This window comes from Gavialis gangeticus, unplaced genomic scaffold (assembly GCF_001723915.1).
Source record: "Gavialis gangeticus isolate Ggan-Ray unplaced genomic scaffold, GavGan_comp1, whole genome shotgun sequence".
Lineage (NCBI taxonomy): Eukaryota > Metazoa > Chordata > Crocodylia > Gavialidae > Gavialis > Gavialis gangeticus.
Window position 1 is genome coordinate 16,226,005 of NW_017728997.1, and position 19,116 is coordinate 16,245,120.

At 46.1% G+C, this 19,116-nt stretch overlaps 1 protein-coding gene across 1 annotated transcript in view; it reads left to right on the forward strand.

Moving 5' to 3' along the window:
- CADPS (calcium dependent secretion activator) overlaps positions 1-19,116 on the forward strand; it is a 290,593-nt gene that overhangs the window by 136,491 nt on the left and 134,986 nt on the right. The window contains exon 9 of the mRNA XM_019504584.1: positions 13,197-13,308. Coding sequence (XP_019360129.1) covers positions 13,197-13,308 — 112 coding nt within the window. The remainder of the gene's footprint in view (positions 1-13,196; positions 13,309-19,116) is intronic.

Below are 19,116 nucleotides of genomic sequence, written 5' to 3' on the forward strand. Positions count from 1 at the left end.
GTCTCTTTTCTGCTTTACCTTTCTGGTCAGTCCCAGGAAATATTTAGCTCCAGCGCGTGTGCAGAGGTGCCCAGCCATGGGTGTGTGTACTGAGCACTTGGTACAACCAGGGCACAACGTTATTTAACGAGCAAGACTGTACTTAGCACAGGGATAGAGACCACATGAGAGCATGCGTACGGGGTCCAGACCTACCTTGCTGTTCCCAGCTCTGCTACTGGCCAGGAGGCAAGTCACTTCACCACTCCATGCCTCAGTTTCCCTCTCTGTAAAATGCTGCTAGTGATGCTCTTTTTCTTTGCAAAAAGGCTTTTGCAGCCAGTGATAGAAAGTGGTCTGCTCTGCAAGAGCTTGGGATTTCATCGTATTGCATGGACAGAGTCCAGGACACACACCCCCAGTGGGAAGCCTGGGGAAGTATGGTGATGAACACAGTGTCTGTGTGTTTCCCTTCCATCAGGCTCTGCTCTGGCAGGGCAGGTAGAAGGGGACAGCAAGACCCAGGACCCTCCTCTGCCCCCAGCAGCAGCATCTCAAGAAGGCTGTGTTGGAGCAAACCCATGCAAAGGCCCCTCGTGTCTGCCGTGGGGGCTCAGTATATAGGGGTGAAAACGCCACGCGGTCCTATGAAGCTGTCCAGTGTACATCATCCAGATCAGCTGCTGTGCTCTGATTAAGAGCCACGTTTTCCTAGCGGCATTCTGTTTCTTTCTACGGTGATATTATTTCAGCGTGTGATCAGTGGTGTTAAGTGTAAATAATCACCCCATAAACTGTGAATGTCTCCCAGGCGGGTGCGATGGGGCAGGATTTTACTGAAATAATTTGGCAAATGGGAAAGCTGGGTTTGCTGAGTATGTGCATTAAACTGGGTATGTGCACCAACTGCAGCTGGTGAAGGCGCAGAGACCCAGCATCCGCTCTTACTGTCTCCAGAAAAAAAAACCAGCTCATTTTTATTTTAAGTCATGTATGCTGCAAGCCAGCTTTGCAAACCCAGCCACTTTTTCAGCCCCCAGTGAAGGTTTATTAGGGTTACATTTCCATTTCCCTCTATTGGGCCTTCTCCCCTAGTTGTACTATTGCAGTGTCCAACTCAAATGCAGAGCATGTGAGAAGCGAGAGGATTTAAATGGTGCTAAGTGATAGAGCCGCTCCGGTTGTTCCCAGTACTCAGTGGAGTGGAGTGGATGGTGTCGCTGTAACTTCTCTGCAAAGTCATTTTCAGGATTTGAGCAGCAAAAGGCAGTTTTTGAGGAAATAGAAGAGCAAATCCTGCCATTAAAAGCACTAGGCACAGCTCCTGCTAGTCTTAGACAGGAGGGAGAAGTCTGTGAAGGCCAGCACTACCATCTAGCGGCTGAAAGACATCACCAAGGACTCCAGTAAAGTTTTATCTGTTAACAAACCTTTAGTATACTGTATGTACCCACCGTGCTCAATAAACCGTTCAGCTGAAAATGAGCTACATACCAGGACACTTCAGTTTGTCTCATCTAAAGACCATCGTTTTGGAGACTCCTCCATTTTGGGAACTGCTTGTCCAAGGTAAGGTACCCAACTGAAGGAGATTGGAGGGGAAAAGAAAACACAGTTAAATACAAATGAAGTCAAAGCCGCTAACTTCCAGAAATCCACCATTAAGCCACAGATACCCGCCCCACGTATGTCAGCTCTTTAATGTATAATATATAACAAGATGCATCGCTTCAGTGTAATGCAGCAGCACCTGTGCAAATTCATTGTTGCTTAGCCTAGAAAAGCACAACCGAGTCTTTCTCTGCACTCCATTTTGGGAACAATGCTTTACCTCTCTGCTTAGGCTCCCAGGAGATCGATTTAGTACAGCAATCATTTGTCAGTCTCCTGCTCTATGAAATCCTGACAAAGAAACAGTCCAAAGAGCCTTTTTTTCAGGCAGATCACTTGATGGTTGGTATTATTTAACGACTGTCATGAAAACTCTGAAATTGTTGCTTTACAAAATGCATCCGCTCCCCACCCTGACCTGGTCCGTTGTGAATTGGCAAGAGGGCAGATTTGCCATCAGTGAGAATAGTCTTTGATTGTGCATACACGTTTCCAACAAATTCCCATCCGACTTGCACAGAACTTCAGCAGGCAGGAAATTATACCAGTAAATAGCCTGTCAGAGCTTGCTGCCAGCCATGATCAAGTATATTAAAGGCATTTCACAGTGACTGCATCTACCATCTCTGCTCTGTCCCTTGAAATGGGGGTAGCAGTTGGTCACGATGTCAGCGATGCTGGGCGCCTAGGAAGGAGACAGAAGATGAGGGAAGAGGCAGCAGGAGGGGCAGGTGCACAGAGTATTATACATTCATAGTGAAAACCTCCTCCTTTGGGAGTCAGATAAGGACCAGCTGCTAGGCTGGCCCAATCTCAGGTTCAGGCTAAATGATGGTGAGCCAGCGGTTCAGTACTTTAATGCAAATTTGATCCATACAGAATCCCTTCTGTATCTGATATATCCGTATGTGTTTGTCCAAATAGCCCTTTTTGTCCAGATGTAAGTCCCTTGCAAGGAGCAGGGGGACAGCAGCCGGCCCAAGGAGGTCTTGATTTTGGTTGGTCTCTTGCTGCTACTGTGCTGAAATTCAATTGAAACTTCATGGGAGTAGGCGGCCTCTATGTATTGAAAGCAATTTTTGCCTCTCCGATGCTCACATTTCTTGTACAGGTGCTCCTCACTTAACATCGCCCCAGTTAACGTTGCTTCGTTATTATGACACTGATCTATTAGGGAACATACTTGTTTGTAGTCGTGCAAAGTTCGGTTATAACGTCATTGGGCTGCCGCCTGCTAGTAGGTAACTACTGTGACATAACTGGATTTGCTTAACGTCGTTTCACTTAGTCGCATTTTTCACGACTGTAACTAGCCAGGAGTAGCTGTACTTCAGTGGCAGGTGAGCATGAGTTGATATTTATATTACGTGTGCATGCCCACGTGTGTGCAGCAAGACAGAGGAAAAAGATCTTTCAGTTTTCAACATCTACTACAATTAATTAGATATCCTTTTTTTTTTCCTTTTTATTGTCCATCTAGTCTTGAACCACAGCATTCCCCAGCTGTCCCCACGTTCAGTCTATCGACAGGCCTAGCAGGTTATCAAGGGTTGATTCATGGCACAGTGATACGATTCAATTGTGCTTATTCATTATTTATAGAAATCACAGGCTTCAACATAATGGCCGTATCAGGTTACAAGAGCAAGCTCGCTGTTATAAATTAAAAAGAGATTGACTAGACTGTGCCAGCCACAGCAGTCTGTGAATGAAAGCATTGAATGTGTTCAGATCTTTGCTCTCTACTGTAAGGTCACAGGTAGAAATATTTTCTCTAGCAGACTTTGCGACCCAGAGGTGAATAGAGCTGACAATTAAATCAAGTGATACTCCTGTTAATACAGCCTGGTATGCTGCAGGCTTTTTTTTTTTTTTTTTGCAAGAACACAATATTGGCTCGTATTCAGTTCATGATCTACTGTAACCACCCGGCCCTTCTCTGCAGTACTGTAGCCTAGCTAGTCGTTCCCCAGTCTGTATTTGTATATACACCCCAAGGACTTTGCACTTGTCCTTGTTGACTCTCACCTGATTGGTTGCCAGCCTATTCAGGTCATTCTGGATCCTAGCCCTACTCCCCATCTCTACCCAATTTGGTGTCATCTACAAATTCGCTAAGTGTACACTCAATCCTATCATCCAAATCATTAATGAAGATATTAAACAATACCGGACCCCTGGGGAAACCCCGCTTGATACCCCCTTCCAACTAGACATTGAGCCATTGATGACTACTCACTGAGTGCAATGGTCATTGAAGGAAATCAGGTTGGTCAAGCAGGACTTGCTCTTGGTGAACCCATGCTGGCTGTTCCTGATCACCTTGTTCTCCTTTGGGCACTTCCTTGAGTATCTGCTCCATGATCTTTCCATGGACAAAAGTCAGGATGACTGGTGTGTACTTTCCCAGATCGTCCTCCTTCTCTTTCTTAAAGGTGGGCACTATGTTCGCCCTTTTCCAGTCATCCGGGTCCTTGCCCGACCTCCAGGAGTTGTAAAGAGGATAGCCAAAGGCTCTGAAATTACCTCAGCCAGTTCTTTCCCGTGCCCTAGGGTGCATCCCATCCAGAAAAGATTGCCATCACGTCACAAGGATTACAGCTCAGGGTGGGGACAGATGAACAAATTAGCCCAAGTTAAAAGATGGGAGGGGGCAGTTTCCACACCTCAGCTTTTGTGCAGTAGTGTTTCGGTGTCTGATCTATGCCTCGAGGAAGTAGAAGCTTACAAGTTGTATCTTTTGGGAATAAACTATCCCAGTTTCCCCCTCACTTACTGCAAGAAAGAGAGGACATGCAAAACAGTGACTGAAGGTCAGCTCACACGCAGTAAATCCTTCCCTTCCTCCAGGTGTTTAGTTCACAAAACTTATGTCAAGGAGGGGAGCAATGGATGCAGTGATGCTTTCCTAGATTCTTTTTTTGTATTTAACATATCCCATTTTACAAATAAGGGTGTTTTCTCCAATAGAGCTTCCTTTTGGTCTATTTGACATAAAAGATGTTAAATCAGCTCTTTCCAAACTTGGCTGCATGCAGCGTATGCTTCATCCTGCTGTGTTTCCCTGATACAACACGCAGCCCATGGCTCACAAGAGTTGAGGCAGTTCAGCTCCTGTTTGGTGCCTGGCTTTCAGATTTAAGGAGCACCCAGCAGCTCCCCCTGAAGCCACAGAGGCAGTGGAGAGGCCTTAAGTGTAGACACCCAGGTCCAAGTGCTCTGGATTTCCCCTTGGTAGACAGTACCTCTTTTTGATGGTATCAGATTAATCTTGTCCTGGATTACAGAATCATTAAATGCATTAAAGTGCCCCCTTACAATAGCTCCAAGGGAACAGGATGGCATAATTGCTTCACTAGATGATCTGGAGAGGGTGTTTAAAACAGGCTGTGAAGGCAGAACCCAAAAGCATGGACTCTTTTTGCTGTAAGTCATTCAGCTGTTAATAACTTTTCCCTCAAGCTTCCATTCCCTGGAAAGACACGACTAGCTAGCTGGTGTCTGAAGCTAATTTTATGAACGATAATTTAATACACAGTGCACATAAACTGTGTACTTAGGCTGAATACAAATCATGTTTCAGTGACATGAATTATGCCCTTAGCTGAAGATCACTATGGCAACTAATGACATCATCCCAGGCTTCAACCTGCACTAAATCCATTTCCTAAGTGTCTTTATTTTATTGAAGTGGAGATCGTCTTGGCTTTATTGAGTAGGAATTTATAAGTACCGCCGTGTTGTCAAAGGTTTGTGATGTATGTTTACTGTCATTTGGAAAGGTTTATTCCCTTTGTGGCTAATGTTGTTCTCATGAAGAAAACCTAATGAAAATTGCTGTTTGTATTTGGCTGGTAACATTTGTTGATAACATATGGTCTGGGCACGCTTCAGCAAATACGAAGGTTTTAATAGTAAACAGAGATGCAAGTTGTGTAAAGCAGCTGCTGTCAGAATACACACAGTGCACGTGTGGGTGTCTTCTTCCACGTCCCCCCCGAGCATACTTGTCTATTGTCTTCCTCGTTTTCCCCGTGGGAGCAAACTGACAATGCATCAAAGTTTTTGCTTTTTCGGAGAGGGGGAAACGCAGCCTGTGCCTTTGAGCCACAGAAGAAGTAAGGTTGTTTCCTGCTTCTCAGGTGTAAAACACCTGTTAAAGAGCTGGTGGTGAGAAAGCCCTAACACTTGGGGATCCTAATGGAAACCACTGCTGTCAGATACTTTGGGCAGTTCGATGCCCTGGCATAAAAGATTAAATGTATTTGTGTTGGGTGGTATGCTGACCCCAGGTAGGAAGTTTCAGACCCAATCTGACCAGGGGAAATGCCTGGTTTACCCAAGTCTGTCCTGACTATGCAGAGCCCACAGGTAGCAAATGATGTTCAGAAGGCAGTAGAGCATGAAGCCACGTTGCTGGATGCACAAGGAGAGGGATATTATGTTTCCTGGTATCTATCCCATGCAGAAAACACCATTCAATGCTTATGTATGAGAAGCATAAACACTCAGGGCTAGATCTGCATCCATCCTCAATTTGATTTCCGGGGAGAAACACCAGTTTGTGTCAGCTGAGCATTGAGACCCATGTTTGTATTTGAAATAGGAAAAGTGTAGGAGTGGAAATATAATGCTTAATAAACGCTCAGTCGAATACTTTACAAGATTTTATTGCACTTAAGGTGTGATTAAATTAGTGCATGATTACTGAGGACACTGATTGACAGCTGGCTTCACCCACTCCATCACTGCAGATGTGTTTGATGTGACACAAGATTTAGCTGGTTTCCTGTGGTTTATCATGTACCTCTCCTGCACCCCTGGTTTTGTTGAACCTTTTGCCCGAGCATGGGATGAGTCTTCAGGCTCTCTGTTTTTGTAACGTCTGTCGCGTTGCATTTCTAGGGACGGTGCAGGTCAAGAGTTTCGGAGCTTAGAGTGACCATGTCTAGGCTGCTAGGCTCAAATCCAGGCATTGGAGTAAATGGGCAGGTTTTTCAAAACGACTCGATCCCCAGCTGTTTCTCCCAACTTCATTGGGAAGGGGAACATGTTCAGTATGTTTCCAAATTAAGTGATGGTTTCTGTTGGTGGCTAGATATGGACCAAGGACCCCAGTTTCGGATATTTGCTGTTGTGGCCTCTCCAAGTTCTGCTACCGTTCCTTGAATCATCTCCATCCCTGCACCTTCGATCCCTTGTGAAACCCAGGGTTTTCCAAAGCCTCTTCAGTTACTCCTTGGCTTTTTGTGCCCCTGCAGCTGTGTTCTTTGCTTCCCCAGCCATTCCCAGTGATAGCCGTAGCTGAAGTCCTGGGGAAGTCCTTGTGCTGCAAGTAGCAGTGAAAGCCCTGTGCTGCTAACACTTGCTGTAATGGGAGGTTGCTTATTTTGGAAGCATGTTGCTTAGCTAACTCTGAAAGTCTCGGACACAACCACCCCCCTCCTTATTCTTGATGGCATTCAGGAAGACTTCAATTGGCCTGATCCTTATCTACACTGTACCAGTGTAAATACAAAGTGAATCTGCACTATCCAGATCGGGTGTTTTGGGGGGCAAGTCACCACTTTGCACCAGAGAAAGGTCCATCAGCCTCTTTAGCAACGACTTAGTTTCACCGCTGCTGGAAGCTTCGTCTCCTGGGCTAGTGAGCTGCCAACCCTTGCAATGCAGTGACAAGTCAAGACACTTTGCAAAATGTATCTGAAGTTAATTGGACTATTAAAACAAAGATTGAAAATGTAAAAGCTTCCCTAGTCTTATAATGTAGAAATGGCCGCTAATCACATGAAACCAAGTGTGTGTAAACCCCAGAGCTGCCAGAGGGAGGGGAGGTTCAGAGCCTATCAGCAAAATTCTTGTAAAAAAAAAAAAAAAATAGCTGGCCCTAAAAGATGACAAAACAATGTTTCATGCCTGAATCTCAGCTACAAGCAGAAATACCCATACCAGTCCTGCCTGTAGCTCCTCACTGAGACAAAATGAAGGCAGGTAACCTGCCTGTGTTAACTTCATCTGGAGACCTTCAGGAAGGAGGGCAGCTGCTGAGCCGGCTTGAGTTTCACAAAGTCCTTTCTGCCTGTGACTTTTCGAAATCAAAGCCCGAATTTCAGTTCTGTAACTTCTGAGGAACAGCCGGTGCTGCCTCTTCACAATGGCCAGGCCTAGGAGGTTAACAGGGAGAAGCAGCCCAGGTGAAGATCACACAAGTATATTGATTTTGCTAGCAAAAGGGGCAAGGTGACCCATTCAGGGTTTAGCTGTGCTACCCGGCGTTGAGTGCTCAGAAGTGACAAGGTCCCAAAGAATTTCTGCATCTCTCCAAAGACCTGCAGGTTGTGGTTGCTAATTACCCGACAGCTACCAGTATGAGGACTGGTGAAGTCGATCCTTTTATAAATTCAAGTCATTGCAGCCTCCTTACCCAAGAAGGGAAGAAGAGGTGACATTTGCCATTTCTGCATGGCCCAGGTAATGAGCCAGGCTTTGAGATCACTGCATTATCCCTAACCCCATCAGAGCAGGAATGTGTGCAAGAGTGTTTCAGAAAATGCCTGTGTCAGAGAGGCAAAACCTGGGTCTGTTGCTGCAGTCAGGGTTAGGTACAAGGATTGCCTGCTCGGTAAATGGCTCAGGGGCTGGGGTCTCTTGTTCAGTATAAGGCATTGTGAACTGTTTCAAGCCTTGCAACTAACCATCACCCTTGTTTCTGTAACCAGTGGTTTGTTCTGCTGGTTTATCCTATTTGTATTGGCGCCACAATGCCAGGAGTTTGGTTGACACTTCCACAGTGATTTACAGATATGAGCTATTTTTGAATCTTCAGCACCTGAAGGCTGGGCTGGGGTCATCGTCTTTGACCATCAAATGCACAGCTGCCGTCCTGGGAAGAAGGAGACAGCACAGCATGCTGATGGTTGGCAAGAGAGCTGGGGTGCTCGCTGACAAGCACCAGCTGTTGCATGGCTTCCAGCTGATATAACCCTGCTCCTCCCAGAAGGGCACACCACGCCAAAGCTCAGATGCATCCTAGTGATTTGCTGGTAGGGGTTGGAGTGTCTAGGCAATGATTTCAGCCGCAGCAAGCTTCTCACCAGGCATTTGAGATGCTGGTGAACCCATCCTCTGCTGGATTGCCTAAGCAATCCCTCCTCGCACCTTGCTGCCACGGCTGAGATGAGAGCTAGCTCCGTTATCTCATTAGAAGTCAGGTGAGTTCCTGCAAAATCTCATGCTGAGCTGCACGTCCCCTGGATCCATCAAGAAGAGACATCTGGAAGGGACCTTCTGAGTCCTCAAGACCTGTCCCCTATCATGTCATTGCAGACAGCCACCTCATAAATCCCTTTATACCCTGATCATTCATCTGCATGGAGCTGTCACGGTACTGCCACTAGCACTTATCCCCATTTGTTTTGGATTTTCCCCTCACAGGGAATACTTCTGAGCATTACAGCTCCTCCTCTACAAATACGTTTCATTGCAGAGCGGGGAGGGATTGAAGGAGCCTAAAAAAGTCTCTGCAAATAGAAATGAAAAAAAGCTGAAAAGTAAATGGATGCTTCATAGCAGTAATTATAGGTACAGCTCATTAGTTAAGTATGATCCCCAGTTCCCATTAGAAGACTCTGTTTTCAGTTGCTGCGGAAAAATATTATGTGATCATATAATTAAGGACTGCGTCCTAATGCAGTATGTACAAGGAGCCTGAACTAAGCCTTAATTCTAGCAATCCCTAAGGTTTGAGGACTTGGTTTTGTTTGCAACCTTTAATAGTTTTCTTCTTATGTAGTTTTTGGGGTTTGTTTTTTTTTTAATGAGACTCTAGATAAAATATTTCAAAAATGTTTCCACAAACAACTTGGGAATCAGGTTTTCCAGCGTAGAATTATGGTAAGAAGTAAAGAGCGGGATAGATGGATTCCCCCTGTTACAAATGTGAGCTAGAATAAGATTGCAGGTTTTAGAGAGGCCCGTACTGGTTTCTCACAGGCTGCAGAAGAGGCTCCGAACTCCTCGGCATCTCGTGCTGTTTTCAGAATCACCTAACATGGAGCTTTTAGGATTAAAAGGGGAGCAGTTTTCAGCACTCACCGCTGCTTTGGGACAGGTCTAAGCAGATGGCTGTTGAAACAGTAGGAATAAAGATATTTTAAAGTGGCAGGTAAAATTGTGCAAAGGCCTTCTGAACAATAGTTTGCGTGGTGTTGCTAGCTGAGCACAATCCCATGCCATTCAGACTTCCTTCATCAGTTCTCCCAGGGTCCACAGACTCATTTCTGGAAACGCCAGCCCGTTGCACTTTCCAGAACCGGCTGCCTTTTGAGCAGGATGTGGATTCAGAGCCACAGCAGCAAGCGTCCCATGTAAAACTGCAGGTGCTGTGGCCAAAACCTCATCAGTACCAAGGTGCAGTGCTAAAGGTCATAACTTTTATCATTGGCCTGTCTTCATGGCCATTCAAAAATGACATACAGCTGTGAAAAGGCAATTGGGACTCCTGGTGGAGGGGATATCTTTTATTAGACCAACTAGATTTTTGCAAAAAAAATTGTTTAATTCTTTTTTGCAAAAAAGTAGTTGGTCTAATAAAAGATATCACCTCTACCATAAGTCCTGATTGCTGTTTCCTCTAGACCGATACGGCTACATCCTGGATACCTGATACAGCTGTGAATGCTTTTTGTTACCTTACATCATGTTATTATAATATTATCATATTATTATTATTATTATTATTATAATAATATTATAGTAAGATGTATAATAATAATATTATATATCTATAATATAATAGTATTATATTATAATAATATGTAGTATATATTATATTATATGTATTATTGTTATAATAATACGTATCATATTATTATAATATTTTTGTATTATGCTGAAGTTTATCTTTGTGTCCCTGGTACCAGAAAGGTGGCAGATTTGCAGTTCTGAAACACGGTGATTGGTTCTCTGGAAACCCAGGAGCTGAAAGTCTGAAATATCCTGTCTGGCAAGCAAGCTCTTTAAAAAGAGGACGAAAAATGTCTAGGTTGCTGGCTTAAGGGGAGCCAGTCCTGAAAACTCATCGATGTACATTAGTGCTATCCATTTACCTTGCGACTGCTGCATCGTCCGTGCATGTCATTGCTGTACGTTTGAGAAGAGGACGTACGAGTGCAATGAGGACTGCAGACAGATGGAGCGCGTGTGCTGTCCTAAAGAAATCACTTGCCCTAGCAGTCTGAGAAATGCTAGCGCTCTGAGTTAAAGCAGGCAGTGAGCTATTGTCAAGGAAACGCGCAGTTTGGAGCAACACTGCCTTTACTGGTAGACCTAAAATTAGATCTGCCATCTGTGTTTTGATTTCAGTGCTTGCGCATATGAGTTACCTGCCACCCTCTGCTTAAGGCAGGTGAGGGATTTAGGTATTTGCACAGCAGGAGAATTCTGCTCCCTACCCAATACTGCAAAAAATTGGAGGAAAGAGCTGGGATAAACCGAGCCAGCCTGAAATGTTGCCTTGGCAGGTAACTAAAGCCACCCGAGCTCAGGGTGGCTCACCTGGCCTGTTTGTATTGTGGTTTGGGCCTGTCTGGCTAGAGCAGGAGTCTCTTCTTGCAGCAGATTCAACCTGTGATAAGTCCGAAGGTACCTGCCATTTCATAAGAGGGGGCCTACTCAGGCAAGGTTTCCATCGAGATTTGCATTTATTTTGATCTCCAGTCAGCAGATGAATGGATTTGGTGCATCTGCCTACAAGCTTGAGAGACTTGCTCATGTGGCTCCTCTTCCAAGGAGGATTTTTTTTTACTGATGATGTCTCATCCCACCTTTCCAAAACCCTGGTAGATTTTTTTCCCCAGAGAAAAGGTCACCAAAGGCTGCTGTTCCATGTTCTGCCTGTCATCCTTGTCACAGTCGCTTTCAGGAGAAGAGCTATCAAAAGGATGCTTTGTCCTGATTTATGAGGGATTTATTAAGCACAAGGTGAGGAGAGAAGGGACCTGCCTCTCTTTGCCGTGAGAGACTCAAAATTTCCTGGGACAAAATTTAAATGAGCTGAAAATCCTTCTTAGCCGTAATGACAGGTCCCCCATCTGTCCAACATCTGGAGACAAGCACCTGCAAAGCAGCATCATACAGGACGTGGTTGATCTTCCCTAAATCTCTCTTCCCACCCAAACCTTAGTGCACTCTCAATAAAAATCAGTAACAGAAACAGAGCTGCTGTTAGGAAGATTTTATGCCCACTGGCTTCTGTGGACTCAGGGTGAGTCCTTATACACTAAGTAACCCTGGTGAAGTCAGCAGGACCCCATAAATCAGGGAAACATTGGTTGCGGTGTGATTAATGGGAGACTGTAAATTGTCAAGAGCTGTAATTCAACTGCACTTGTCAAAAACTAATGAGCACCAGGCACTTAGTGGTGCCACAGTCACTGTTTCTTTATACTTTGCTTACTCACGAGTATACAAAATGCTGCAATATATGGCGGGGCCTGCCTGAAACTAAGGCGATTTTTGCTAAATCTTGGAAGAGGCAAATGTGCTCTGTGACATTAGCTCCTTTTCGGTTAGGGAGTAATATGAGGACTTGCTGGGCTCTGAAGTTGTCTATGGGAAGCAGTGCATTTGCCCGCTAGGCCAGTGGTCTCCAAACGTTTTTGATCGCGCACCCCTATCAGTAAAAAAATTTTGAGCACGCACCCCCAGTACATGTATATTTATAGAAATAGAAATAGAAGTTCTAATATTTTCTTCCTGCACCCCAATGAATCGTCTTGCGCACCCCACTTTGGAGACCACTGCTCTAGGCCATTGCTTTCAATTCCAGGTTTGCGTCTGATGGATGAGTAGGGTAATGAATTGCACCAGCTCGTGTTGTATATCATGAACCGGTGCCCTGGTGCCAGTGCTTGAGGGAATGAGTATCCGTATCATCAGCCCCACCATCTCAACCAGAAGGACTCGGCCTTCTCGTTAGCAGTCTCTCCAGGCTAAACTAATCTGACCGCAGAGGCGACCACTGCAGCTGGCAGCTGGAGCCCGTAGGAAGCTCAGCATTGAAAAGCTTGCACCTCTCTGCTCCGCTCTTCTCCACTCCACTGCTTCCTCAGCCATAGGGAAACAAAAAGGCTTAGAAAGAAGCAAGATTCAAATCCAACAAAAAAAAAGTGGGGGGTGGGAAGAGGAAGCTACATCAAGTAGGAGAAGGACATCAGGTACAAGGGACTGTAGTTGTCTTGTGTGTAGAGTCACAAATGTCCCTTATTCTGTAACTCTTGCACAGACTTGCATTGCACTGCAGCTTGATTACCGGGCTTTCTTTTGCTAACTTGCAAGCCAGATGCCAATAAATGAAGTTCCCTTCAAACTTGCTGTCTTGTGACTTTCAGGTCCTCCATTGTCTCCCACAAAGCACCACAACTTTCCTAAGCATCTGTCTCACATTTCCCTAACGTGTTAATTAGCACGTTGTCGCTCACACCGTGGTACGCTTTCCTGCATGTGTGACAGGCGGCGACGTCCCAGATGAACCGTGTCCGCACCCGGGTGGTGGCACAGCTCTACTGCTTTGGTGTCTAACCCTTTCCCCTGGTTGTTTTTCACAGCTGGGGCACTCAAGGTGACTTCAACACGACGCACGCGCTTCCCGCGGTGAAGGTGAAGCTGTTCACGGAGAGCACCGGTGTGCTGGCTCTAGAAGACAAAGAGCTTGGGCGGGTAAGGAAATCTCACATTTCTCGATGCCTCTTTCCGTCTTGGCTCAGGGGGCTAAGGACACTGCAGTGGTGGCAAGCAGAGCCTTGGGACGCCACACCACAAATAAGCGAGCAAACTAGAAATGGTGCTTTTCATTGCTGGAAACCAGCGTGTCCCTGGTGCTGGCTTTGAGTGGCAGTAGTTCAGCTGGAGCGAGCAAGCGTTGGGTATCTTTTGTGTGATGCTGGCAGGCCTGGTCCCCCCAGAAGGCACACATGAAAATGCCCTTTGCCAAGCTAAAAAGCGAGATTGCTCTGAAGTAGAAAAGAGTATTTCAGGCTGGGCTAGGGGGTGCTGGGTTGCTTTCAAACATGCTGGAGGAAAATAGCATTGAAGGGGCTGATAGTAGTGACTATTTAGGAGGGGGGAAATCCTGGCCTCGTTGAAACCTGTGACTCCCCTGGGGCCAGGACTTAGCTCTGGGAAGCGCAGCATTGCTGCAGACCTGGGAGGTCGGTGTCATCTGCCAGGGCTCTCATTAGCCAAGAATTTGGATGTTATGGCTTTGGCTACAGACCCCACTTTCTTCCTTCACCTCCCCACCCCTTGCTGCAATCCCGAACGTGGACCCCAGTCTTTGAGATGGATTGTCCTCCAGCGCCGTTGCCGACTACAGCGTGCCCACGGAGAGTACTTTTCTGTTGCTTTATGACACTTCAGCGAGTCGTCATTGATTTTTTTCACAGCCTGCAGCTATACAATTTGTCTTGGCTGCCGCTGTAATTGGCAGTGAGCTCTCTGCCGTCTTTTCCTCCGCTCTTTAGGTATTTCAGTTTGGCACATCCACTGCAGCCATTTTTCTAAAAGTGAGCCCCACTCCGCAGTCCAGGCCAGCATCCCAGGTGCCCGAGCCACCCTCCAAACGTAGAGGGATGAGGTGAAAACGAAACACAGAGCCTCCGATAAGCTACTCAAGGATTATTCACATTCAAAGAAAACTTTTCAAACATGTTAAATACGTGCAGGGTGAAAATCTCTGAGACGCGCGTGTAGCATTGACATTTAAATCCCGGCTGGGCTGAAATGTCACAGGACACGCCTTCAGGAATTATCGTTCCAAATCTCAGGAAGGTGGAACGAAAGGACAGAAGCACGCGGCTGCTTTTTAAAACTAAAGAAAAGGGCTGCAAACCAACTGTATGCAGAGAGGCAAAGGGCAAAGGCTATTTCAGGAGCAAAGGGGTGGAGGGTAAGTCCATTCCTCTGCTTTTTTGATACCCGAGTGCAGACAGACTGCACAAAAAAAAAGGCATTTTAGGAGCAGGAACATGGTGACAAGAAAACAGCATGTCTTTTTTAAGTCTTTATCGGACCATGGATGCTTAGACTTTGGCCTGCTTGAGAGCAGCAGCTGGAGGCACCCCCCAGAGTAGTTTCTCTATTGCATTTCCAAGTTTATTGTGTGTACTAGGACTAGTGGGCAGGGCTTGCTTGGGGGAGACTTCTGCCTAGACCATGGTGTCGGCATAGCCTATAAAGTCCTCTTTATATTCCTCTAAACACAGCAGATCTTCAAAACCTGATCAGCTAAAGCCAGCAGTGGGTGGTGGTGATGAATGTCCTGGCACATTTGAAACCCGCACACTCGTTTTGTACCAGCCTCCAGGAAGCCATGCAATGATAACTGTTTTTGGTCTGAGCTGGAGTGAAAGAAGCCCATCTCATTACAGAAGCAAGGCATAGTGTCAGATATCCCTGCACCAGCCTTGGAAAAGTTACAAAAAAAGAGCTAGGGGAAATAAAGAAAACCTCCCCAAAGAAGGGAGCGTGGCATTCACATGCCACCCGTGCCTCCTACATCACCACAATGTGCCTCGTGTGATTTCCCAGCAGCAAGGAAGCTGCCTTACCTGCCAAGACCCATGGTCCATAAGAACAGAAGCATGTAAGTGCCATTCTGGGTCACATCTTGGTCCATCTAGCCCAGTAGCCTGTGTCCAACATTGGCAGAGGTGGATGCTTTAGTGGTAAAGCTTTGAATACAGTCATCTATCCCCTATTCGTGACCCTTCCTGACATCCACCATTATTGATAAAGCAATGCTGGGAAACATCTCCAACTAGTCTGTACAGTAGGTATGAATAGATTTATCTTTCATGCATTTGTCTAGTCCCTTTTTGAGCCTGGCTCTGCCCTTTGCTTCTACCTCCTCCTGTGGCAGAGCATCCCACAAGTACTTTTCCTTGTTAGTTTACTAATGTCAGTAGTATTCTGGGACTTGATGAAGAACAGTTCCCTTTGTCCGTGCCATTCATGATTCTTTAGCCCTTTAAAATATAGATTATATAGACCTTGCATGATTTTTATAGACCTAGACCTCTGGTTCTCCATCCTATCTCTGCCTGTTCTGAGCTTTCTATTGAGGGGTCTGCAGTGGCGTCCAGCTCCTTTTTCCCTGTGTGGTGGCTGTTGGGTTAGGTCCCACTTGCTTCATAGCTCTTATTCCAGCTGAAGAACTGTGCTTCTTGCCAGGTGGCAATGGGGAGTGGTGCTGACTTTGCTAGTCCTGGGAACAATTAACTTTGCCTGTCGTGAGGATAAAGAATTCAGCCCCCCGGCAAAGAGCAAGCCCAGTTGCCGGCGAAAGACTGATGAGCCAGCTCCACTGATTCATTTTCACGCTGAATTCAGCAGGGGACCATCGCTCCCTTTTGAGCTCCTAAAACCTAAATCACACTGACCAGCACTGGTGTGCCCGGAGCGCGACTGGGTGATGTCTCTGGGAGCACGGCTCCTGGCGCGCCTCAGTGAGCTGCATTTCGGAAAGGCTCTGTGCCTGGATGTGCCGCCTTCTGTCTGCTGCCAATGCTTTTCCTAATGGATTGGTTTGGGAGTTATTTTTAATCTAATAATTATATCAGGAGCACGGTAAGGCCCTGATTGGGCTGTGCATAGAGACACAGACGTGTCTGAGCTGACGCGGGAGGCAAGCAGAGGCTCAGAAAGAAAGGGAAGCTTAGGCACTTTCCTGCACAAAAACACCCAGTTCTTGCAGGCGTGCTTTTGTGGTCTGACGAGCGCTTACAAAGCTCGCATCTCATTGCAATAGCTAGCTTGGCAGCCGGCCTGTCCTACTCCCCACTTAGCTGCATCTGTTGGACGTGAGAGGTGGAAAAGCCTCGCAAACCTTCAACTTCTGGACTCGACAAGTGCAAGTCTGGGTTTTTTTAAAGCCAAGGTGCAAGTCTGGTTTTATTGAAGCCAGTAGTCAGCCACTGACCTGAATGGAGTCCAGCTTTCCCAGTTGAGCAAGGCAGGATGAGAGGGCCCATGAGAAACAAAAATCCCAGTTGATTCCTTCCCCCCATGAAAACAATTTGGAAATCAGTCAAGGCAAATAGCATCCTACATGTGTTTAATAAGCGAGGCAGCTTTCCTTGAGCCAGATGTTTTATTGGGCTGCATTAAAGCCCCTCTGATCCCACCGCCTGGCTTGGAGCTCCTCTGGACGTGCTGTGAATTAGCACTCGGCTCCCATGGCACAAGACGCGGACTAAGCAGATGGATGGACGGAAAGGGATCACTTATGTCCTGCTCTTTGGCGCTATTCCGAGCCCGTAGACTCACCGGGCCACTGCCCCAGTCGATGCAACTCAGCACGGCTTTGCTGCGCCGGTAGGGTTGCATTGCTCGATGCCAGCTGAGAATCTGGCCCGTGTCTGCCCTGCAGAAAGGGGGGGACCTGAAAAGGTCGTCGTTCTTCTGCAACGCACGACAGTTTGGCATCCAAGATGAATTTTCCCTGCTGCAAGGTGATACTGTTGGATGTGCATTTTAATTTCCGAACTGATTCAGTCAAGAAGCAAAAGAGTGTCTGTGGTGAATTATTCATTTCAAGCCAAGCCAAAAGCAATTGCTCCAAAAGAGGATATTTGTTCAGACTTGCAGAAGGGAGGGAATCATCTTTTGAAGGCCCTCATACTAAAGTGTTTGCACCTGAAATGCTGTGTTTTGTTCTGGTTGTTTGGGGGAAAGTGTTGGTTTTGTTGCATTTTCTCACGCTCATCAGGTCTCTAAAATGGCCTAGGAAGTGCAATGTAACTGAGCTGCCCTGGCCCGACAAACACTTAGGCCTGAAAAAATCATTGACCTTTCCTTTTTTCACTCCCCCCGCAAATGCTGTACCTGTGGTATTTTGATGCCAGAGGTGTCCCAAAAACAGTCTGGCTTCTAAGAACAAGCAGAAAACCGTGAAAGAGGAGCGTGCTACAGAAAGAATGGGAAAGGCAGCTCCAGAGCAGTCTATGAACGTCAGGAAAGAGCAAACGGTGTCTGTGCCCATCCGTGCATGTGCCCATGCCCAGCCCCGAGGCCCGCAGAAGCTGAAATGTAGTAATCCAGAAGCCTCCATTTGGGAAACGAAGTGATTGAAACACATGCTTGCATTGCTTTCCTTAACGAACGTAATTTGGTCCTCCATGTTACCAGGATCTGTACCAATAGCAGTGAGTGTGAAAGACCTCATGTTTCCTGAGCATTTATCTCCAAACCTTTTAGGGTTTAAATCTAAGGTTTTCACGCTCCCCTTGGTAAACAACTTCTGTCTGTGGCATGTGGTCTGCGTGGATGCCCAGCTGAATCACCTGCTGGAAGCTTTCCCTAAGATTCATTCACAAAGTGTGAATTATTCTCTGTTTTGCTGACTTTTGCTGCATATTTTTTTTCCTAATAAAAAATATAGGATTTTTCAAATTGCTTCAGACTAGAAGGGAAGGAGCTGTGACTTCTTCCTTTCCACGCAGCTCTGGTTATCAAATTAACCTTTGTGCTTCTGCCCTGTGCCTCTCGTTGGTCACCCTGTTGGGTCCAGAGGTTTGGACCATCCTTTTGGTTGCATGTGTGAACAGAGCAGGTCCCAGATCTGTCACCGGGTACAATGATGATGAAGGATTTTAACCAGCAGTGAGCTTCCCTCTTTTCTCTTCCATTCTCTATGCTTTCCTCTTTAAATGACTTTAATAAATCTTTATTAGTAGCAAAAGTGAATAGGGAATGATATTTTTAAAGCTATCCGCCGTACCACTCGTTACTTATTATGGTAATTAGAAATTAGTAAAACCTGGCATCTCTGAGATGGGCATTCAGTGAACAATTGCTCCTACAGTTCAGGCATGACTGCAAATGCAAGGCATTGGGTTTCTGCAGTCTAGGAGGTTCCTTCCAGTCTTGCACGTCTATATAGCAGCAGGCAGTTTTGTTAGATCCTAAAGGCTAAATACCAGCTTTCTTTCCAAAGAGTCTGCCCTGCACATACGAGAGCAAGGAGGTTATGTTTTGCTGCTCCTGGGAAAGTTCACCCCAGTTTAGTATCAGCCCTTGAAAATCGGCGCTGTGCATGGAGTCAGCAGCAAAAGACAACCTCCACCCTACCTTAAGTCCTGGCTCAACCTCAAACTGGCTTGAGTCCTGGCTAATACCTGGAGGTGCTAGTGCCCAACAAAATATTTGTAGTCATTCTTGTAAATATGGACAAGATGATGAACTTTTTTCCTCTGGTCTCATTCTCTGAAAACTGAACCGTTGTTAGGAGAAACTTCCCCAAAGAAGCAGATTCATAGCCTGGACGATGCCAAGGCGAAAGTTAGGTGACGTTAGAAACGGGGCCTGACACTGCCTGTTGGACGATGCATGAGGCTTGCACTGGATGAGTTGGAAGTGGTCTTTCCTGGGATGGCTTTAAGATGGAGCAATACTACAGTGATATATGCAGAAGGTCAAAATAGATGGCGGGCACATTTTTCAAGATTTAGAGAACAAGCTGAAATAGCC